Below are 24,462 nucleotides of genomic sequence, written 5' to 3' on the forward strand. Positions count from 1 at the left end.
TCGAAAGCTCGCTGTTGATCGACTCGACCGAGTATCAAGGCAGTTAAAAGAAGTAAGTAAACATTACAAAGGTAAAAAATATGAGCTTTTTCTGTTTGGATTGTCGGAGATATCTGAGGTAAATTTCAATTCCGGTTAGTAAATTACTTCGTACCATGAAACGGAATCAATTTTAGAGAACATGAATGTTGTTAAGCTTGTAATAAACGCACTTGTGCTTGCAAGCTCAATGATTTTCTTGTCGAAAATTATTTAAAAAGTCAATCTAGCCAAAAAAAATATTTGAGCTTGCAAGATTTTGAATCTCGAAAAAATATGTCTAACAATTTATATTTAAAATTGTAAAATAAATAATACAGATCATAAATATAAAATATCCTTATAAATAACTGAGGTTATTCGTGTAAGAGAAAAAGGAATAAATGATTGTCTTATGTCAGCCGTAATAAATATCAGAGATTCCCGCGACCCTGCAGAGGTATTTTTTACTTCTTATCATCGTATAATTTTATTCAGTCTTTTTATTAAGAAATAGTAAGTCATATTATGCACATACGATGCAAAAAAAAATTTACGTCGAAAATGTAATATCATCCCTAGTGAGAGTGAGGTATAAGGTATAAGGTAGACTACTCGGAGTTGAGGGGGTGAGGGTAGCTATAGAAGAGAAGATAAAATTTATGTGTGCACGGGTTCGTATAAAGCTCGAAGGCACATGGTGCAGATGAAATTGACATCCTTGGAAAAGTTGACTCACTGCAGATATTCGAATCTATGAGGTAAAAAAATTACCGGGTACCTACTGGGAAAAAATTTACTCTGCATAAGATAGAGATGATAAATGCCTCGAACGGAGAATTTTATATCGATATCCAACAAATTTTTATACCACTGCATTTATCCGATCAAGAATACGAACTGGATAAAAACGTTAGTATTAAAATCTCGCAAGCTCCAGGGTATTTACCGCAAGCTCAGACTTTTTCTTAAGCAGGAGGATATTTTAGATAATTCAAGACCATTTAAGCGTTGAGCTTGCGAGCTTTAGCATATCCGGCCGCAAGCTCTGGTGTTTTGCAGTGCGGATAAATAATCTAGACATCCAGGAGCAAAAATTTCATTGAGCTTGCAAGATTTGAGGCGTTTAATTCCGAAAAATCCCAAAAGAGTCAATTGTTTTGAAACGGCAGTAGACAATAGTATGCCGTGAAAAGTAAAAAATAGGATTTATCGACAAAACAAAAATAAACAAAGGTAAAATAATTTAAGTGTACTGTGACGGTATCAGGTGTACCGTCAACGTGGAATAAACTGCAGATTTATGTAAACGTCAATAGCATTTTATTTTCCGTGACATATGGATTCTTTTTTGTCCATTTGTTTATTTATAAAATAAATAAACTTTTTTATTATCTCTTGTTTTTGTTTACTACAATTGCAACCGGAGCTTTTACGATCGGAGCTTGGATTTGCAAGCAGATCGTTGGAAAATTCACGATTTCTCACCGGTCGTATCTCTTGCGTTTTCCCAAAAGTACTCTAAAATCCATTACCTCTACCGAATGTCTACTAGGTGACACTACAGCTGTTACTTATACAACTGATATTTATTTTCTCGGTACTAATGCTTATGCAAGAATTGAAATACAATTTACATTAATATTTCCGTTTTTATTGTCAATTAAATTTGAAAAGTTTTTGATTAGAAAAAATTATTTTTGAATTTTTTCGTTGATAAATGCTACCGGTTACTTCCAAAAGAATGAGCTTGCAACAAGTCTACCGTAAATAATTGAACGAAAGTAATTAGATATATAATAAATGAATTCGGGTGTGTAATATGAGTTTAATTAAACATAAAACAATACTTCATTGGGATGATTACAGTCTCGAAATATTAATCTAGAGGTTATCCGTGTCCTTAGGGAGATTAACTAGACTAGACTATTCGGGCATTGTCCTAACGCTCATCGATCATTTATCCACCGGACAGGAATGCAATTACCCCACATACTTGGTTCAATTTCATCAAAAATATTTCACCTGCAAGATAATACTTTATCATCAAATTACATTAAGCTACGATAAATTTTTATTCAGATTACGCCAAAGATATTTCGATTTTTCTGAAATGAAATTCTTTTCTTGCAAGCTTTCCATTAAGATATCGTAAGCTCAGAGATATTCCAACGGAATTTTGTTCCTTAACTTATTCTGAACCCAAAAACTATTGAACTTGCAAGCTCCGAATGATCGTTCACTGTGAAAATGTAACCGAAAATTTTTATTATTCTTAGGTTGATAAGCTAAAAATTCCAGGTCAGTAATTTTTTTTTAATTTTTTCCTAAAAATAACAAACTTTAAGCTGCAAGCTCACAAGTACAATGACGCAAGCTCAGAGATACTCCAACGAAATTTTATTCCTTGACTTATTCTGAATCGAAAAACCATCGAGCTTGCAAGCTTCGGTTGATCGTTCACTGTGAAAATGTAACCGAAAATTTTTATCATTCGTAAGTTGATAAGCTAAAAATTTGAGGTCAGTATTTTTTTTACAATTTTTTTCTTAAATGACAAACTTTAAGCCGCAAGCTCACAGGCAAAATGTCGCGAGCTCAGTGACTTTTTTTCACTATATTAATCAGAATGATTAGACAAGTAATTTTTGTCATGAGCTTGCGATGTCTGGCAATAAATAACCGAGAAATAAAGTATCTTTTGTTGGAAATGTATTTCCTAAAAAAGTACCACGTATTCTAATCTCACCAGGTTATCAGCCAGAGGAATCTCTTTATGTCAGACTTTTCCACAGTCAAATATAACGCGAAACATTAATCTTCGTCAGCGTACACTTCACGTCAATGCCTCGGCTTATCGTACCTTTCGTATTTTATTTTTTTTATACGTCTAAATTGAAGTCGCCTATTATTTTTTTAAGATTTTAGAGAATTTTACAGAAAATATGATTATACAAAAGGTTAATAAGATAAAAGATATTGATCTGGAGAGTATTAAATTAAGAGCTGGAAATTTTTAATGATATTCGGTAACTGGATTAAAATAACTAATAATATATGAAGCTACTAAAGAAATGAATTACAAAAATCATTAAAGCTCCTGAGCAACGTAAGACTCTCACAACACAGCAGAGTGAATCAGAGCTTTAAGAATAGTTTCTCATCAAATAGAATAATAAATAAGTTCTCAGAAGTTTTCTCAAATACTTTCAGGTAGTAAATATTATATATCAAATATTTTATAATACTGTTTGTAAAAAGAATTTAATCCTTCTTATTTCTATTTCTAGAAAAGTTTTTTAGTGTATAGAAAAAAGAAGAATAGGAGAACAAAAAGAGTCTAATGGGAAGATAAAAATCAAAAGATGCATAAAGTTTTAATGAAAAAATAGTCCACAGTCGTCTATCAAGAATATATATATATATATATATATATATATATATATATATATATATATATATATATATATATATATATATATATGTATATTTATGATGAGGATAAAAAACTATCGAAAAAGTACAGAAGAGATGAGTGGGTAAAGTGCGGTGAGGTTGGATCGATACGAATAAAAAGCCTTGGGAATATTTCAATAGCTCTTGAATGCTCATTTATATCGAGTAGAGCTTGACTGCACTCGATGAGCATTTTGATGAATATCGGCTAAAGTAAATTGAGTTATGAAAAAAAAACTTATTACTTTCCACCACTTTACATTGATGTAAGTATAATAAACATCGAGATTAGATAGAATACCGTCGAATTTTTGACTATTCTCAGAAATGCCACTTTTGACTCGCAAGCTTTCTATGAAGGAATCGAAAGCTCGAGTTTTTTATGGCTGAACATTGTTGGGGGAAGGTGTTAGAATGAGAATATCATCAAGCTTTTAAAGTCTGACGAAAATAAGCTGATATACTTCTTGTTAAATAATTTCTTTCTGTGTATTAATGTTAGTTCTAAATAAAAAATACGGTATTTACTAATCATCATTAGTAATCAAAGTTATATGATTAGTCATTATTGAATTGTTGACGATTATTAGAAATTTTACCTTTGTCTCGCAAGCTTTCTATCAAAGAATCGCAAGCTCGAGGTTTTTATAGTTGGACATTGTTGGGTGAAGGTGTTAGGATAAGAATATCATCGAGCTTGCAAAGTCTGACGACAAATAAGCTGGAAAACTCGTCGTTGAAGAATTTTTTTTCTCTATTTTTTTGCTGCATATTAATGTTAGGTCTAAATAAAAGATGTATGTTATCTACTTTATCATCGGTAATGAAAGTTATATAATCAGTCTTCATCGTTGTCATCTCGGACAATCGGTGGTGTGGTATGTGACTCGTTTGCCGTGTACGACAAGATTTATGTGCCATGAGAAAAGGTACATATACTACCTGGGTGGTATATATGTACGAAGCTTTAACCTATATAAATGCAAGCTCGCGTGCATATTACGAGATTTCTTCGTAATATTATTAACACGTACAGCTGCGAGTAGATTGCAATAGTAGTAGATAGTTGAGGATGATGCTTAGGGCCCTACCCTGTGATTTGCATACAGACCAAAATGTTCAGCACAATGACAGTGAATATGCATGCACGAGATTTGTGTTTACGCTGTCACTACTCTTTTGATTTATTACCGCGAAATAACGGTATATAAATAATATCAATCATTATTAATATTATTATTATAATATTATAAATAAGAAAAATCAATATCTTACCGGTTAAGGCGGATAGTATTCTTAGTTTCTCTAACCATCAATGTTCGCTCCCAGAAATGCACTGCCTCGGGTAAAATAGTGTTCTGGAATTGAAAATAATTATATTTAAAAATTAATTACTGTTTTTTTATTATAGAGATTAACTGTGCAAAGTAATCCACATCTTTCAGGCGAAATTGCGAATAGAACGGGAGAGAAATGAACGGAATTACCTCCAGCTGCCACGGAAACAAATGATTTCACTTGAAATTCCCCCCCGCCCCCCAACTCTCTGCATTTCTCTGTCCTTTATCACTTTTTTTTTATCATTCACCCTCATGCTCTTTTCCTATCGACCCCATTTTTCCTCTACCAGTCTCTACTTTTACAAACTCTCATTAGTAGGCGATAATTAACTCTACTTTGTTATATTATTTTAATTAACAGTTTGATATATTGTCTTTTAAACCCGCAAGCTCAAACATTTTATTACGGATTACCCTTCTGTGGAATACTAAGGGTTAAACAATATCTGAGCTTGCAAGCTCTGCTATATTTAAACTGGCCTAAATGACTACCGAAAGTTTTATGTCGATATAAAGAATTAAATCAATGCCGATTGGAGGTTTTTTAAGTTTTTTACAATTTTTCGGTTAGAAAAATTGCAAGCTCACCAATTTTCTTCATTATTATTTTGTAATTTGACCCAATATAAACAATATACCTCGAGCTTGCAGGGTTTTACGTGAAGAATTCTGAAAAAATATTAAATTGTTCCAGACAAGACAATGTGGAGCTTTTAATCAATTCTGAGCTATCTTAAGAGTAATGTTTTCTTAAATTGAATCTCCAGCGTATCCGGCTGTGGATAATTGAATAAAATTCTTGTCAGTATGTACGGTATATTTTTCTCTTGAGACAAAATGTGTAATTCAGTTATCCATGATAATAAAATAGTACAATTTAATAATATAATAAAAAATTTTTAAAAAATTCCTGTCACTTAGGTATAAAACGTCGAGTGTGTACTCGGTGTCGTTAAAGCTCTCATAAGGTGAGTAAAAAAAGATGTTGGAGAAAAAAGTGATAAAAGAACTCCTCAGACGTGTGTCAAAGGGTACCATAACAATGCTATTGTAGTTAAAAAAGCTCACAAAAAAATCGAAAGGCACTTAGCCGTTTAAGTTTAATAAAAACTTTCTTTAACGTCTTAAAAAAAAACTTGGATTAATTAATTTTAAAGATGAATTCCAAGCGTTTTATTTTTATTCCGCATGACTAATTTGTAAATATGTAAGAAGCTTTTGAGTCTCGCGGATAATTGCATTTGAAATTTAAATGCGTATTTACATTCCGTTGAAATTATACCAAAAGTAATGTAACTCGTTCAGGAGAATGTCAAAAGAACTTTTTAGTAACCCCTTTAAATTTTATCGAAAAAAAAGCCCTGACCTTTGCACTAACATTTAATATTTACGGAAATACTCAGCTTCAAAGTCCAAGTGTGATAACAAGTTTACTCACAAATTGTAGTAATTATTGACTTTCAACCAAAGTCTTCTCTTCTATTTTATTTACCGGAATAATATGATTATTAATTTGAATTTTAATAACTAAAACATCCGAACAATTTGACGAGAATAGCAACGAATATTTTAAAAATACAACAAAGGAATTATTATTCACGTTGTTTAATAAAACTATAGAATCCTTTGTTAACGATAGAATCTCGGATAGAATTTAGCGGTATTGAGTATACTGAAAAGCTCTCTCGTGATTAATCAACTCTAAAATTCCAGAAATTCATTCGTCTGTTCAATGAACAAACAAACGAATTCTCGTTGAATTTATATGAATTTAAAAAATTCAATTTTGTCATAACTTATTTACAATTTTTTTGATCAATAATAGTGTTTTTATCGCAAGCTGGATTTTAAAAGGAATCAAAAAGCTCAAAACTTGAAAGCTTCACGTAAAAAAAGTGCATGCAAAAAAAGGATATTAATTACTTACATTGATTAGATCAAACTTTTCCGCATCGAGTCTGAAACAAAAAGCAGAAAATTTATAAAAAAAAGCTGTAACAAGAGCTTTTGTTTGTTTGGGGTTCATTTAAACTAATTTAGTGTTCAACATTCGAGCGGAGACGTGCTGAAGCAGTCGTTCTACATTTCGAAAGTTTTAACGAACCTTGCAGGTTCATTCAGATCTCGAAAGCTTCTATGTAAAAAAAAGGAATAAAGTAGAGCATTATTATCGCGAAGAACTACTGAGCTTGCAGCAGTTTAAAATTTTTTATCTGCGAGATTAAACAATAATATCGATTAACGCTTTAATTTTCCAGGCGTAAGATAAATTTTATACTCTAGCAATTAACGATAAAATCCGTAACATGTCGCCCAGAGCTAGGTAGGTAGATCTTTACGAGTTCATGGGAATATCCGGGTATTAAATAGAGTAAAATTGTACACTGTTTATTTTATAGTTCATGAAATTCGAGTTTTGAGCGCTCTTCTCCTGCAAGCTCATGGAAATATAGACGGAAGGTCATAAATAGAATGTAAAATTGGAGAAAAAACATTGAGCTTGCAACAATTACCTTGAAAGCTTGCAGGATAAAATAATGACCAATCGGGAATTGAGTTAAAGAAATGTCGTGAGTCGTTTGAAAATGTCATTGGTGCAAGTAGACTTGCAGAGCTTTAAAGCTTCAAGAGAATAGCAAAAGCGTGAGATCAGAGTTAGCGATTGTATTCTCGTTACTTTTGATCGATAGGGAAAAAATGAAGTTGGAAGTTAAAATTCTAACTTTTTATATCGAACAAGATAAGAACGCCAGATGAGACCAGCGATCTCTTTTCCCTCACTTATTCCTTTTTTTCCGTTCAATCGCAAGCTCCTATTCCGAAGTTAAGAAGAAAGCGGAATTACTACTCCGACATCAACCATAAATTGTGATTGCGGGCGACAAACCTCTGCAAAAAGGAATATTCATTCCGTTTTATTCCTTGAGTCTAAAAGCTCGGTTGCTCTTTTTTTCCCTCACTTCTTTTCTCCGAGTCCTTATCCTTATTTCGTCGTAATTAAATCCTATTTAAAGCTATTCAGCTTTGCTTTATTATATTAAGTACTAAAATTAAAATCTTTTCTCCTTTAGAACTTAATTATTAATTCATCCTATTAATATGCTTGTAAATAATTAACGCCGTGTTTTTTTTTAAACTAAAAGCTCTAAAAAATAATTCAACTAACTTTATCACAAAAAAAAAACCATAGAAAAGTAATAAAAGATCTAATATTTACATCAAGAGCTTGCAAGCTCGACATTTTTATTCGACGATCTGCATTTTTGTACCACGAGGATCAAAATAATGGCCGAGCTTGCAACGTATAGTTCTAAATTCACCTCAAATTCATTTGGAAAGTTCGGAATTGAAAATTCGAAGCCATCAAATACTCCGAAAGCTGACGGTTATTTAGAAAGGTTGCAGTGAACATTGGGGCTTAGTGAAAATAAGGATTTATTTAGACGGGAAAGGGAGTTCACGTGAATTAACAAAAAAAATGTAGAAACAACAAAAGAAACAGAGAAACAACACTGGATAGGAAGCTTAGCCATGAATTATAGCAGTAACGGGGTAGAGAAACCTACCACGGTTGCTAGTGGTTAATTATACGGTGGGATTAGCTTGGCCTGCGCTCCCGCAAGCTCACCCCTATAATTTTCTCTAGGGTTCAAATTCAAGCGTAAACCTCTACCTGGTTTCGTTGTGAGATATTGTATTTTGATTGCACTCGTGCATACCAGTGAGTCAGTGAGCTACTAAAAATTTCAGTCTTCAGTATATCTGTTTGAGCTTGCAAGCGTCTGGAGAGGCGATAGTATCTATAAGCCCGTAAATTTTAATCGGCGTAAATTTTAACCAAAAAAACGCCGTCATTTGCATAAAAACCCTATAAGCCGGTATTTAAAATGTTTGTCGAGCATCCTGCAACTTAAAAATGGCCGAGCTTGCAGCTTGTTTGCAAGTTCAGTCATCTTTGAAGACGAGACACCTTAAAACAACACCAAAAGTAAATTTTTTGCCAGTGGAATAAAATGGGAGATGCATTTGTTAGGTTATTTGCATGAAGACATCGCAAGCTCGACCTAAAAAATGTTCTTACATATTTTTAGAGCCTCACAAAACTTAAAACTACCCGAGCTTGCGGCGTGTTTGCAAGCTTTATCTCGATTACTAAAAATATTATTTGTTTTTCAGTGAAATTTAACATTTGAATAACTCATTGAAATTCTCAGAAGTTCTTGGAGAAAAGAAATAACGTTGAATTCGTGAAATAAGATATGGAACGCGCATGACTCGAAGTAATGTCACTCGTTACCTTTAGACGTCTTATCTCATTTTGTATTCCAACGAGTTTACGTCTTTTTCCATGAATCTATATAACATATATCTTACGAGGAATATTACACATTTTCTATACAATTTCTCGGTGGTATTTTGTGGGATGAGTAAACTCAAGACTAAAATATTACTCTATAAATAATGGAATAAATTAAAGGAATGTGCAATCGATTAAGTAGCTATTCAAATAATAATAATAAATCGAGCTTGCAATAAACGACGCTTTTCGTGTCTTGATACGCTTCAAATATTGCGGGAGTCATATTTAAGGATGCTTTTAAACTTGAGAACGAGCCGCTAGACATGCGATCCATAATTTAGTTAAATCGAATTCAGTCGTACAAACCTCTGCTAGCTCGAGCTTTTACGGACAAAACAACTCAGTGACAAGCTACCTTATGAACTTAAAATACCTTTGAGTTCATAATTACGTCGAGCATGCAGGTTACAAGCCGTTAAATTGAAAATATTGAGGTAACTGTTGAACTTTAAAGGTTATTTTTGTTTTAATTAACGATATCGAAGCTTTTAGCGAATAAATACTCCACAACCTTTTAAAAGCTTCCATTCTAAGGTCAGAACGGCTATTAAGGAAGGTGAAAATGCCTTAATATCAGTGAGCTTGCAGCATAGAAAAAATGAAGGTAAATTCATGGTTTATTTCTTCAGTCTCCATTTATTAAATCCAATAAATCAGAAAGAAAAACAATTTTGTTGTCATTAAATTTAAGATAAGATTTTCCATTGTCTCAATGTATCATCTCGGTACCCATGTACCTATAATAATATTTTCTCTTGAAAATACCAAGCTGAAAGTGCAATATATACTATTCGTTTATACGAAAGAATGTGATACAATTCGTCTTTATATCACAAGAGATTTATTACTCGGATGTCTTCAGCGATTTTCAACTCGTCGATTTTAATTTTATCAATGATGTATTTTCATTGAATTCAATGGAAATAATTCATCTTGTTTAAATTATGCAAGATTGAATTATTGTCAAGTTGAATTGGGTGCTAATATGTATTCGACAAGTTCCCTGGAGTCTAACCGCATCGTCAATATTCCTCGAATTCAATCTCACCAGCGTCTTAACCAACTTTATTAAGGTCTGTACCATCACGTGCATCCAGAGAACATCTACTAATTGCAAGTGACTATTGTATGACGACAAATAGAATAGTTAACTTACCAACTTACAAATTAAATGCAAATTTATCAAGCTACTGTCAATTTTACTTTTAAATCACCCCAAGCTCACGTATTTTTCCAAGCAACTAAATACTTCCAACATTTTTCAGCAATAAAAGTCTTGAGCTTGCAAGCTCCGACTTGGTTACTGCAAGCTCAAACATTTGACATTTTGAGATAATATTTTCAGCAGTTTAAAGCATTATTATCATTGAGCTTGCAAGCTTCGACGTGTTTATTGCAAGCTCAAAGGTTTATTATTTCCTCTGGCTTCGCAGAGAGAGAAAGTATGACGTAGGGTCGGAAAATCTCGTTAAAACTGGTTAAATTTCAACTATTTTCTGTCACAACCCATCAGATGGCAAACTTGTAAATCCTCAACAATCCTTGCGAGCTCCGACGGACAAACGGCGAAAGAAGGTGGTCAAAGTTGTCTTTATCCTTTAATCCTATGCTTTATACTGACAGTAGAATCCAATATTTCATCCAACCAGAAATCCGCAATTACAGTGACCTCTATTTCTCGAAATATTTATTCAAACAAAAAAAAATTGTCATCTACAGAAGCTGTAAATCCAAGCATCAGAGAGCAACGTACCACGTCGAGTTTTTGTAAAACTGACGTGAAACGTGACATAACAGGTTTGTAAAAGCTTCGTCAGCGTCTCTTGATACTTTTAGCACACACTACAGTTATTACCCGCTTATGTGTATGTAATATTTATTATTATCCGTTGTAAGATACCAGATAGAACACGACGCTAAGTTTGCTCGAGAAAATATACACCAGATTATTTAATTATCCATTAGCATAATGTTTGATACCTCATTCATTATTCTGCCAAGAATTTTAGACTTTCAAGGCTTTTAATTACTCAAAGAGCTTGCAAGCTCAATGATATTATCGCTTTGTCAGAGAGATATAACCCTATTTTATGGAAATACACATCCGAGCTTTTACGCATCGTAAGCTATTACGTGCAGGCTTGCCTATCAAATGATTTTGTATGCAGAATGAAATTATTGATATTGTAGGATTGGATTTGCCTCGAGCTTACAAGTTCAAATGTCATCAACTATCATTAATTCATTCTACATTTCCTCGGGCGCTTATTCGAAGATAAATTATTAAAAATACAGAAGTCGCTAGGGAGAATCAAGAAAGCAAACAACATAATGATCAGGGACATAAATTATACTCTCAGTGGATGCAGTCTCTGTGGCAAAGGTTAGAATTACGAGCTTGCGGATACGACGATGAAGTTAGTGTACGTTGAGAATGTTATACTCACAGAGGGAAAAGTATATTATAATATACTCGTCGCTACATAAATATATAATATTGTATGAGGAAATAAGTAAAGAGACAACTGGGTAAATTAGTTAAAATGAACTACGATACATTCCTATTATGTTGGTACGTTAGACCTCCTACGATGAATTATAACATGAGCTTTTATTAACATTAATGTTATTCCACGCTTTTAACAGTAAAGTCCTTTTTTTTTTAATTACTTTACCTTACATTTAGACTAAATTATTCTTCTAATCGCAAGTTTTGGGTGTTCCTGTTGCAAGCTCATGGGTATTATTGCTCTATACGATACATGAATCGTTTATTTGAGAAACCCTATAAATCATACCCCCGCCGCCCCTGGCGGCTCGGGGGTTGGCTTATATTACCTTGATGGATTAAAATTAAAAATATGTTGTTTTCTGGCTGACTCTGATTTAACTGATTTAAATTATGAAATTAATGATAACCAAATAAAAATATGTTATATTTACTGTTAAATACTTTGATTTCAATAATTTTTGCAATTTTAGTTTTATCAAGTTAGATTGTGATAAATTAAAATGTTGTTTTATTGTTGACTCTCAGTTCACTAATTTGAAATTAAAAATATATTTTATTTATTATTATTTTCGTTAATTGTAGTTTCAATACATATTTTGTACTTTATTTTATAAATATAATAAATGATTGACAGAGAAAAATTAATAAATTACTGATTTTATTACTAATTTTGTTGTTTTTGGTGAGAAACTCCATAAGTCAATCAACTTCAAATCATTATTATGAATACTAGTAATTAGCATGCCTAAATATTTTTTCGAGATACTAACATTATTATTATTCATCATTGGTTCATGATTTTAATGCAAACTTAAACGAGAAAAATGTTTTTTGTTTCTTCTGAAAAATTTACTATTTTTTCCTGATAGGGTTTCTCAAATAAACGATTTATTTAGACAAAATTGTTTTTCTGACCGCAAGCTTTTAATGTTCCTGTTGCAAGCTCATGGATTTTATTGCTCTATACGTTACATAATACCCTAAGCTATTATTTAACATGCGAGCTTTCGAGCTTCTGTGATCACTTAATGTTTTTTTCGCTACTTTAAAATTGTACCTCTAGTTTTTCACACGTTTCGGGACTCAAGAATGCATAGAATTTTTAAAAGGTACCTCACGAAAAGCTTTCAAGCTTTTTTTCACCAGTTTGATTCAAAAAGTTGTAAAAATAGTTGATGGGAGTGTATAGGGTTTAAATTGAGTGATAACCATTAATTTATTAGGACACAGGTGTTTACTTGTGTCCGGTGGTGGTAAATGTTTTGCTAGTTTACATCTACATACACACTTTAAATCGGTAAAATCAATTTGTGCTGATGTAACATGACATGAGTAGAGGGTGAGCGCCACCGGTAACGTTACGGCTTAACGATTGGAAGGGGAGCTTGCCAGAGCAGCTTAAAAGCTCGCTCGAGCTTGCGACCAGCTGCATATTCGCAAATTACGCGTCTACACTGATCAATCATGAATCTTTGCATTTTTATTGACGACCAAAATCTCGAAAGCTCTCCAGTAAAGCTTGTAATTTTCTAGCGAGCTTTTGTGCCTGAGCTTCCGGGCTGTTCAAGATTCTCATGTCAGTTATAAATCTAACATACGATAAACTTACGGTATTGTTAACTTTATAGCGCAAGCTCCGTCTTTATCTTTGTGTTCTTCCTCCTTCCTTTACTATGAAATATAAACCTAGTTATTAACGCCCCAGTGACCACGTCAATCTCTGCAACATATTTATGTTTCATGATAAAAGTTCATGAAAGCTCTGACACATTTAGAGCTTAGATGTTGTAGTGAAGAAAAATTTGTGAAAATGATAAACTTGAGGACACTTTAAGAGAGATATATTTCTATTTTTCACGACCTCTCACCTCTTGAGACGAATTAAATTTTTTTTTCGTAATTTTATTCCAAGCTAAAGTCATGTCTCTGGGGTCAGAGCTTTCGGAGAAGTGGCCGAAATAAAATAAAAAAATATGAAGCGAAGAAAGAAATAAAATGGAAAAAGAAATGATGAAATTGAAACTGAGGGCGGTCTTTCCGGGATCGTTTTAAAATATGCGAGCGATCTATCACGGGATTTCACGGCTCGCATTTGATCTTCTTCTCTTTCCTTTGGCCCTTGTTCTCTTGCACTCGGCCCCAAGTGCTTCAACTGATGACTGGCTACCGTCTTCGAGTGCTTTCTGCTCATCTCTGATGCAAATGATGCACTCTACGGAATTGTTTATGTTTATTTGCACCTGAATTCTTCAATTTCTAGATAGCTTTGGATCGTGAGCCAATTTTTTTTTTTTTTAATATTTTTTGCTCGCAAGCTTCACGATATTTGCTGCAAGCTCATACTTTTTTTATGGAGAATGATTCTGTTGTTCACTTAAAACCAGAAAATGACTAAGCTTGCAAGCTCATGGCCGATTGTGGCAAGCTATAAGACATTTATAAAAACATAGAATCGTAAAATTTTTCCAAGTTTTTTGTTATCATTAATATTTCTATTTCCCTGAAGTAAAAGATGTTGTTTATCGAAGTGGTGGAATAAAATACGATGGCAGAGCGCCAACTTGTATATATATTTATGTATAAAGCTAGACATATATTGAAAATAGTATACGGAAGAATTGGTGAGAATATCAAAGTACGATTGGTTACGTGCATGCACGCTTTACCCTATTTTTTTTTTTTTTTTATATTTCGTTTTTTCCTGTACTTTACTTACAGTAAAATTTATCTCCCTCCATCTATTTTACGATCTCGCTATCTTTTTTCAACACTTATTTTTACTGCTGCACTAGAATTTTTTATCCAAGGGCCACGGTAGGAGTAATAGGGTCTTTAACTAGAAACAAACTTAAAATCAACTTTAGTAGTGTATTGGAGGTAAGTTTAGTAGCTCGGCTTATTCACTATAGCAAATATTCTATCAAATATCGTGCTACCTCTATTTATTCAGGTAATAAAACCTACATTATACACAGGATATTATTATTTAGATTTTAACTAACTTTTACATACATTAATTATGACAATACAAGGCCAGTGCAAGCTTTCGTGTCGATTGTAAACCAGACAGTAGATTTTAATCGGGAAAGGGCAGTTCTGTGACCACTTTGGGACAATGACACTATTGAGCTTGCAAGCTTCGGGTATATTGCCGCAAGCTCAAGTATTTTTTGGTGAAGATCGATACTTTGGAGTGTTAGGAAGAAGAAAAATACCGAGCTTGCTGGCTCTGATCGATATAAATACAGAAAAATTGATGTTTGAAGTAGATGTATTCGAAAATCAATGAATTTATGGTGAATGATTACTTCATTTTATTATTATCGATCTAGATCTTCTATTCTACGACGATGCAATACTATTTACCTCCAGCGGAACACGCTGAGTCGAGTTAGATAGACGGAGCAAACAATCTCATGCAAATATCGCGAGTGGATTCGACAAATATTCAATGAAATCCTTTTTATTCTTACACACGTATTCGTTTAATAGTATATTAGAAAAAGTAAGGTTGGTTATCAAAAGTACCGAAATTTTGTTAATTTTTTTGTAAAAATCAGCATAAATTTGTTGTGCTTATTCCAGTTTAAAATGCTCGACGAATTTACGATAGATCGGATAAAAGTTTTCTCACTGGAAAGACACAAAAAATAAATAAAAAAATCTATAAATAGAGCGAACGAAATATATGTATAGAGAAAAAAGCTCAAGAACATTGGATAGATGGCAAATAAAAGTGAAATCACGTAAAAATTCACGTTCCAACGGCGACGAGGTACGAACTGTTACTTTATATACCAGACGTAAAATGTATGTAGATAAAAGCTCGCGTTGAGAAATCGAATTTAGAGTACGTCTCACGTGTAATCGATCTTCTTTTTTATTTATTTAGCGACCGAAAAAAATATTTTGAGCTTTTATAAAAAAAAAAAAAAAACGTTTAATATTGATTTCTAGTGAGCTTGTATCGATCAATGTCAGTAATAAATTGTTGACCTTAAAAAAAATGTAATATTGAGGGAAATATGTAAATTGGTTCATCACCATGACAACAAAATTTTAATTAACGTGAAATATATTTTACTCTGTACATATCATTCCCATTTTCATTAGAATTCCCTGACAGAGATCGAGTCAGCAACACGTACTCGAGCTTTAATTGATAACAAGCTTTTAATGAAATGAAAAATTATATTACAGCTGAATTATTAAATATATTTTAGAGTAATTGAAATTTTTTAAATAATGAAAATATTAATGTGAAAAATTTTTCTGGAACTAAAGCGTGTTCAACGGACAAGCTATTGAAGATGAATAAAGTTTGTCAATTAATTAAACAACGAGCGAGCTTGCGGAGCTGAAGCATATTATCAGTTGCTCTGGACGACTAATTAATTATAGAGAATAAAAAAAATTTTTTGCCTGCAAGCTCTGGACTTGTAAGCTTCCAATGTTGCAAGGTCGGTATTTGGGAGATGCTGCTCGGTATTTAGAATAGATAGACACTCAATTTTACAGTTTATGGTGGAAAATTCATGCAAAGCTTGCGGAATTCCTAAGCTGCTATCAAAATATTGTTTTTTTGAAGATTTAAGAAGGTTCTGATGGAAATTTACTTTTTATTAAAAAAATTGGTAGTTCATAAAAGCTCAGCAGATTCCGGAAGTACAATAGTGTGAAAAAAGTGGGGATTGACTAGAGCATATAGTATTATAACATTTCGAAGCAGTTGTAAGTGACCACAATGTATAGTGTAGTCGATAGAGAGTACTAGAATCGACACGGACAGTTGCGTTTAACGGAAATGTCGCCGTGGTCAGCGACCACACTCCCACTGTCGAGCTTTTTTTCTTTGTCCATTCGTTCGTACATTTTTTATTGGTCACGCATATTGCACTGTTTGACACAATACCGATAAAAACCCGGTATTGTCGTTATTATTATGTTCGGAGCTATTGAAATGCTTTTCGCCGCAAGATCACGTACTGGGTGCATTATTTTTTTAAATAGCAGGTCAAGTTGTTATCATTAGACCTCCCTGAAGGTAAAAATACCTGAGCTTGCGGACTTTACCTTAAAATTCTAAGGTTTAAATAAGAATCAAGTTTAGAGTGGAAAAATTTTAATGCTTGAAAGCTCTGGGTGTATTCGATCGTTAATTAGAATAATTATCCGGTAGTATAACAAATATTCTCGTGTTTATTCAATTGATTTGTAAATTTTATTCATATAGACCGCGAACAAATTTAAATGGCCAATTAAAACCGATTCCCTTTGACTTTGTTGTTTATCGAACTGTTGCTAGAGCGTATTTATTTTGTTCCACCCCTGTTGATAGTTTAACAAAAAGCTAGCTTTATTTGCCAAACAAGAAACGATAGCAGTGAAAGTATTTTTTTTTTTTTTTTTTTATGAAATCGCGTATTTAAAATTTCTCTCGCAAGCTCTCGAGTTTTTCTCTGCAAAATCATTATTCGATTGCAAATGTTTGCAATTTGAAGGCTTCTGAAGTTTAGTTTTCCAGAGCTTGCAAGTTTTGTTCAAAAATTCATTATTTTGTAGTTAAATTTGATGTTTAGGTCATGGACACAAGCTAGTAGTTGGTTTAGTAAACTGTTCTATTGTATTGGAAATATTGTACGTTTAAAGATTGTTACTTTTTAACGGCAGCTTTTTTATGCCGAGCTTTTTTACAGCGGTAAACATTTATAATAAAAATATCTTGGCAAACTTTACCGAGACAATTTCAAGATAAGAAGAGTTTGGAGTCGTGCGACATATCTGTTGTGCTTTTTATACCCTGTGTTGATTCTCATCTCTTACACGGCAAAAAGCTCACCGAACACCGGGGAGCAGAGTGCAGACAGTTTCTCTACTCGTATATCGTGTCTTTGACCGGTTTGCGGGAAATGTTTGGCAAAGCGAAGGATTTTTTGTCCCGTTACGCTTCACTAGAGATATAAATTTCTCTTGGAAGAAATCGTCATTCTGGATATGCGTTTTGATAATTATAACTTTGAATTTGTAGGGAACGAATAGCCCGAGCTTTTTACGTCACACCGCTAAAGAACACATTGAGCTTGCAAGCTCGGGGAGGGTAGAGTGCAAAAAGGGGGATTATGTGCACAAAGGGAGAGCTTGTTGGGTTATGTAACAGAAGGGAGCTTTTTATCCCTATGCGGTATCACCTTGTCGATGGATTAAGTAAATTTAGCGGCTGCTTTGTCGCTCAACAAAGCTAACCACAAAAGCTACTTTTTTAATTTAACGCCTTTGGAGTTTGTAAATTTCAGGTTGTCGATTATTTTTTGATATCTTGGCACCTAAAGCTTTCAAGCTTTGTAGCCGAAGGAAAATAGGGAGTTTATTTCGATATAAAATCACATCGAAGCCGTAAACGAATAACACCAAGTGGTTTCATATAGAAAGTAAGTGCTTCAACTTTAAACTCGTTGAAATGACGTCACACCTCCTCATAAAAGAAGTCTATACAGATGCCTGAAGAATAGAAAGCTCCTAGTCGATATCGTTATATATCTTCAAAACTAAATATATTTTTCTATCTCCGGTTATTTTTGCTTCAACTCTATTTCTGCTGTATTATATGATAAGAGGAATTTTATAAAAATTTTTTAATAAAATGTATTTATCGAGATTCACTTTGTTAACTGTTCAATTGAGAAATTGGGAGTTTTTTTTATGTTATAAGAAGATTATTAGAGCAAGTTTATTATTGCACAATTTTAAATTGAAAGGATAAAACATTGGTTTGTAAGCAATTTGTAATGTAGTTTTTGAAAGATTTGAAATAAATTTTGATAGAACCAAGCTTTAGAATAGTTGAATCGTTTATTTGAGAAACCCTATAAATCATATTTTTTTTGAAATAGGGTTTATTGCATTTTTCGGTTCTTTGAATTTCCCCAGCACCAAAAACTATTAAATACGTATTCAAGATCTAACCAATCGGTTGATATAAATCTCGTTTAGTTGAGAAACTCCATAAGTTAGTGAATTATGGGGTTTTTCGAATAAACATTCAAGTTCAAAATTCCAAAAATAAACTTCTTTTTGTTTTTTTTTTTTTTTTTTTTTTTTTTTAAATTTCTTTTGAGCGGAAAAATTAAGTTCAATGCAAAATACTTAAATTTTAATAATTTTCTTAGTATGGGTTTAAAAAAATTAAATTAAATTATTGTTTTATTGTTTGATGTAATTTCACTGACTTTAATTTTAAAATGATCGATTATTAGATAATTAGAATCTAATAAATTTACTGTTAAATACTTGAATTTTAATGAGTTTTACAATATTCGCTTGATAGATTAAAATTAAAAAGTTGTTGTTTTATTGTTGACTCTGATTCAACTGATTTAAATTCTGAAATTAATGATAACCAAATAAAAATATATTATATTTGCTGTTAAATACTTTGATTTCAATAATTTTTGAAATTTTAGTTTTATAAAGTTAGATTGTGATAAATTAAAATGTTGTTTTATTGTTGACTCTCAGTTCATTGATTTGAATTTAAAAATGGATGATTTATTATAATTTTCGTTAATTGTTGTTCAAATACAAATTTTATACTTTATTTTATAAATATAATAAATGATTGACAGAGAAAAATTAATAAATTAATGATTTTATTACTATTTTGTTGGTTTTGATGAGAAACCCCATAAGTCAATCAACTTCAAATCATTATTATGAATAGTAGCAATTAACAATTAAATTTTTTTATGCTCAAATATTTTTTTGGGATACTAACATTATTATTATTCATCATTGGTTCATGATGTTAATGCAAACTTAACCGAGAAAAATATTTTTTGCTTCTCCTGAAAAATTTACCGTTTTTGACATATAGGGTTTCTCAAATAAACGATTCAATTGCTCTCCCTTCTAAAACAATCAACTATTTCCAACAAATTCGACAATGTTGGTAATGAGAATCAAACAAACAGAAAAGCGCATGCATCAGCACCTGAAAGTGACATGAGTATCATCCTGGGACTGAGAGATTCCGGCTGAGACAATGGACGGAGTTTTGAGCACATCAAGTTCCATCGGTGGAACAGCAAACAGCCTGAGCGTAAGTGAACTTTCTCGGGAGTTTAAGAAGAGTAATTGAGTACACCAACAAAGACGAAGCTAGGCAATACTTGTCTGGTGTTTCGTGTATCATAGTTGGAAGCCTTAAGAGGATTCTCCACCGAGCGAACCTCATTCGAGTTAACCTTAAACTTTGTATGTAACTTTGCATACTTGCTATTAACTGGTTGACTAACTCAAGAATTTTCCTATTTTCCTCCCGAGCACTTTACTATTCATAGCGCGATAAATTTACTGGATTGTTAGTTACGTATTTATTGTGAGGAGGTACTTGCTGATTTTTATGACCAAACTTTTGCAGTTTAAAGTTACTATCATTGTTATTTATTCATAGACTTACCGATAGACACTCTCATCGTAGAAAAGCAGGATCCTCAGTGGCTGGTTTATACTGCGCTTCTTCACTTCATGCGCCGGCTCAATGTGGACTCCATGAACCACCTGCAACATAAATGTAAAGATATCCGTCAATAAAAAGTTCAAAATCCTGATCATAGCAATGCTAGATCTAGAATTTCTACTAAAATATTGAAAAAGGCTCTTACGTCCTCCAGGAAAATTTTTTTTTCAAAAAACTGTTCAGGACGTTTAAAAGTAGAGGTCATAAGCTACAAATTGCTTTCTTAAAAAAATTTTTAGCTCAATTCTAACTCAAGTTACAGCAATTCCACAATTCACTACAATTTCATCCAAGTTAATTCGTTTTTCTCGGATAGCTCCGCGGGAGTTGATGCTGGAGAAAAACAACTACGTAACTTTTTTTTCTACTCAGGACCAGCTGTCCAGCAAGCCCGGGTAAAATCTGATCGGATAATTAGAAGCCGAGATTAAGGAGGTCCAACAATTCAATTTGGTGATAATCCGCTCTAGGCAGTCCAATCATGATTCTAGTGAATATTTCCTTAAAAATGGATCATCCAGCTTATCACAACGTTATCCAAGCACCACCACAAGGTATCCCAACATTCTAACCCTTGCCCAACCTCCATCAAACTACATCCACTGCTATTACTACAAGTGATCTGATGGAAGCTTAATTATCACCTCGGGACACAGACACCCGTATCGACCTTGCTGCCTCTCTCTCCTGACCAAGGTAAATGCCTCCGGGTGCCGGATAAATCCAATTAGAGCCACCTGCCTGATATAATCGATTAGACACGTCATTTCTCTCTTTTTTGACGGCTCCATGATGAGATTTTAGTCTTCTGAGTATTTAATTAAGGCAACCGCGGGTTTTTCGACTGATTGAAGCACGGAGAAGGATGATATGTTGGGTTGTCTGAGGTCAGAGCTGCAGAAGAATTTTCGGAAGCTTTCAAAGTCGGGCCAGGTTAAAGTGCCTCTTCAAATTAATAGACTTGTTAAAAGTCTGGAAAGGATCTGCAGATACAGATATAGAAGGTAAGTTGTGACCGATGACCAACGACCGGAAGTGGCCGGAAAACGAGTGTCGACTACTTTAAAACTCAGCTAGGTGCATTATCAACGAAACTCGTTCAACAGAAAAGATCGTGCTCGGAAAAGAAAATCTTTTTACACTACTAAACTTTTTAATGTTTGAGTATGACGGAAAAAGGATAAAAGTGGTGAAAGCGAGGGATGAATTCGGAGTATATTCCATCAAATTTAATCAGGTTTCAAAGGAAGCTTTTCGATGATTCTAGGTGTTACTTTGGATCTTCGATTTAGTGATTGAAAATCGTGAATATCTCTATAAATATTTGACTTATGATAAAAGTTCACTGAAGCTTTTTTGTAGCGTGAAATTTTCTGTAAGAATAATCCAGAGCTTTTAATTTTGTATTAAAATTTAGAGCTCTTGAAGCCACTTAAAGTTCAAGGTCAACCTTAGCAAGAAATTCCAACTAAAAATCGCATTTAACTCGTTAAATATTCGAAAGACACAGAAAAAACACAAGAGCTTTTTTTACAAAGCATGAAATTTATTACAAAATAAGTCGAGAGCTTTCAGCGTAGTATCATATCTAAAAGCTCTAGAGCTCATAACAAGCTACATACTAGATTTCTCTGATGACTGCTGTCTTGAATGATTTATTCAACGAATAAAAAGTAAATATTCATAAAAGCTCCACTCGTAAGTCTCTTGGTAGTCACTAATGACTGCAAAACCAAATAAAAAAACGTTAGGTGATGATTAAAATGATTTTCTCGCGTATGAAATTGACGCTTTAGAGACAAGTGCTTTTGCGTTTGTGTACAGAGCTTGAATATTTACACCAACCCGTTATACACTCGAGCTACCAAAGCTCTGGCGCCGGAAGCTCTCTCTCTCTTAGAGGCGGCGCGCGTGACCACGTGATAGCTTTGATCGTCACTCCTGTATATTTCTGTGTTGAAGCTCTTCTGTGCTCTGCTGTCGTGTGCACACGAGCCCCGAGGCTCTAACCCACCCACTTTCTGCTCCCCACGCAATCATTACTGAGCTTTCGGTGGAAACATCGACAAACAAATGTATGCCTTTCCCGGAAAATTATTTTTTTCATTCAAATTTTATCTAGATCCCCAGCAATTTATAACTTCTGGATTTTTTTTTTTTTGTATGAATTGTTATGAAGCTGTTAAAGTTTATGGTTTAAAAAATGTCTATGTGAGCGGTAAAATCGCTCGTAAATAATGAATTTTTGAAATATTTTAAGCTTTTTTATTCATCACACGTTTGTGTTATTTCAAAAGATCCTTTATTTTTTTCGTAACTTTAATATTTGATCAGATACTCGCCATTTTCAATTGGCACTTTATCAAAAGTGGTGTACAAAAATTCTAACGAGCTTTTTTGCTAAGAGCGATATCTAACGACTTAATAATTAATAAATAAACGAATTCAATTAATCTAAGTGATTAGAAAAGTTAATAGGAGTGACAAACGGCTTAAATATACAGTAATAATGAATTATCGATTGGCGCATCACCTCGACTCGAGTTGAGTAAGCCGGTTATCAACAGACAGCTCTACCTCAATATCAAACCAATGCGACTGAGTACACACAACATGCATATACCCGGCTGGTATGTACCCGAGCAGATACATAGAGCTATGTACTTAATAGTAATATGTGTACATAGCGCATAGAAGTGTACCGTAGATACTGTGATGCAGAGGCATAGTTCTTGAGTAGGAACCGATAATCTCCAAACATATAGATATAGGTATCGGGTGGCTTAACAGTCTCGATATATGACGGATTACCACTCTACGATGACGGATTTGACAAATTTCGATAGGATTATTATGCCTGACGCAATACTACAGCTTAGCGGTTGTTAGTCTCGTCTTACAGCCAAAAATAGGGCTTAGAGATTCATATTCCAGGCCTCGGATTGGTGCAGGACACGGTTAGTGAGCAGGGATCAATGACGTTTTTTATTTTTGATGGTTCTGATGGGATAAAGCTTTATATCGATTCCAAATCTAGGCAGTAAAAGTTAGAATTGGATAGTCATCTTCTAACTATCAGTTTTGTTGTGGTTCTAATGGAACTAAGCTTCAGATTGGTTCCAAATTTGTTCTCTACTTTCTAAGGTGCTCATTAAACATAATTCCAAAGTTTGTACCTAATCCACCAATTACTTCCTTCCAAAATTAAAGATTTATCAAACCCTGAATTGAACAGTCTGGGCCCATAACCTGAGCTAACCATAATTTTGATGACTTTGATGGAACCAAGCTTCCAATTACATTCAAATATTGAATATCATTTCATATAGACTCGGAAAATAAACTCCTAAAGTTTAGAACCAATCCACCATATTTTCCAGTATCTAAACACCCATTTCTCTCAATTCTTCCAGTTGCACAACTTTAATTGTCCTTTACCCTCCAACAAACCCATCTCAAAATCCACCCAGTTAAATTTTCCATATAAATTATAATTAAACTCATTCGTGGAGTCTGATAGTAACCCGATAGGAACAACAGTCGGGTTAATATCTAATTATATTTTAGTAGAGAGCATAATGATATCCAACATGGTGGATCGGTTCTTGTAATTCTCTCTCATTATAATAACAATAAAAATAATTATAATAAAGACTGTCCTTGTCACAGCTATTACTCGGACAAACACACCAGCGAACAATAATGAGCTTTAATTATTATGATTTAACGATCCAGTTTCACAAATATTGTAATGACCCCTGATTTTGATTATCCTACGTTTGTAGAGATAAATTAACTATTACTATTGTTATTGTTGTATTTTTGGCTTTGTAAGTAAAATAGTGGAAAATGATAATAAAGTAGAATGAATTTTCTTGTTTCTAACGAGAATTTCCACGTCAGAAGTTGTTAATAGGCTCCAAGATTCTTAAAAGTTGACTGCGTTTGTGCTTGACTTGCTTGAAGACGCGCTTTAACGTTTCCATCTCCGAGACAACAACAACTTTAAAGCCCTTGTCTTTGTTCTGGAGTCTTTGTTCTCGGCTGACAACAGCAGACTTGCTATCGGAGACGGGATAGAAAATTGATACGAGATATTGGAGCTTTAGAGCTTTATTCGGTGACTCACAAGCTCGGCAATTACAGATTTTAGATATTTTTTAGGAAAATACGGAGTTTTTAGGGAAAGTAGATCATATTGCAGGCAGAGGGTTAATTAGAGACCCGATAAAGGAATTATCTGAAAGGAAATTTCCCGCTT

The 24,462-nt window shown here is 33.3% G+C and overlaps 1 protein-coding gene across 3 annotated transcripts in view; it reads right to left on the bottom strand.

Moving 5' to 3' along the window:
• LOC123270458 (leishmanolysin-like peptidase) overlaps positions 1 to 24,462 on the bottom strand; it is an 80,084-nt gene that overhangs the window by 7,767 nt on the left and 47,855 nt on the right. For all 3 annotated transcript variants that reach the window (XM_044736523.1, XM_044736524.1, XM_044736525.1), the window contains 3 exons: positions 20,142 to 20,242; positions 6,742 to 6,772; positions 4,750 to 4,832 (listed from right to left, as the gene is read on the bottom strand). In XM_044736523.1, coding sequence (XP_044592458.1) covers positions 4,750 to 4,832; positions 6,742 to 6,772; positions 20,142 to 20,242 — 215 coding nt within the window. The remainder of the gene's footprint in view (positions 1 to 4,749; positions 4,833 to 6,741; positions 6,773 to 20,141; positions 20,243 to 24,462) is intronic.

This window comes from Cotesia glomerata, linkage group LG8 (assembly GCF_020080835.1).
Source record: "Cotesia glomerata isolate CgM1 linkage group LG8, MPM_Cglom_v2.3, whole genome shotgun sequence".
NCBI lineage: Eukaryota > Metazoa > Arthropoda > Insecta > Hymenoptera > Braconidae > Cotesia > Cotesia glomerata.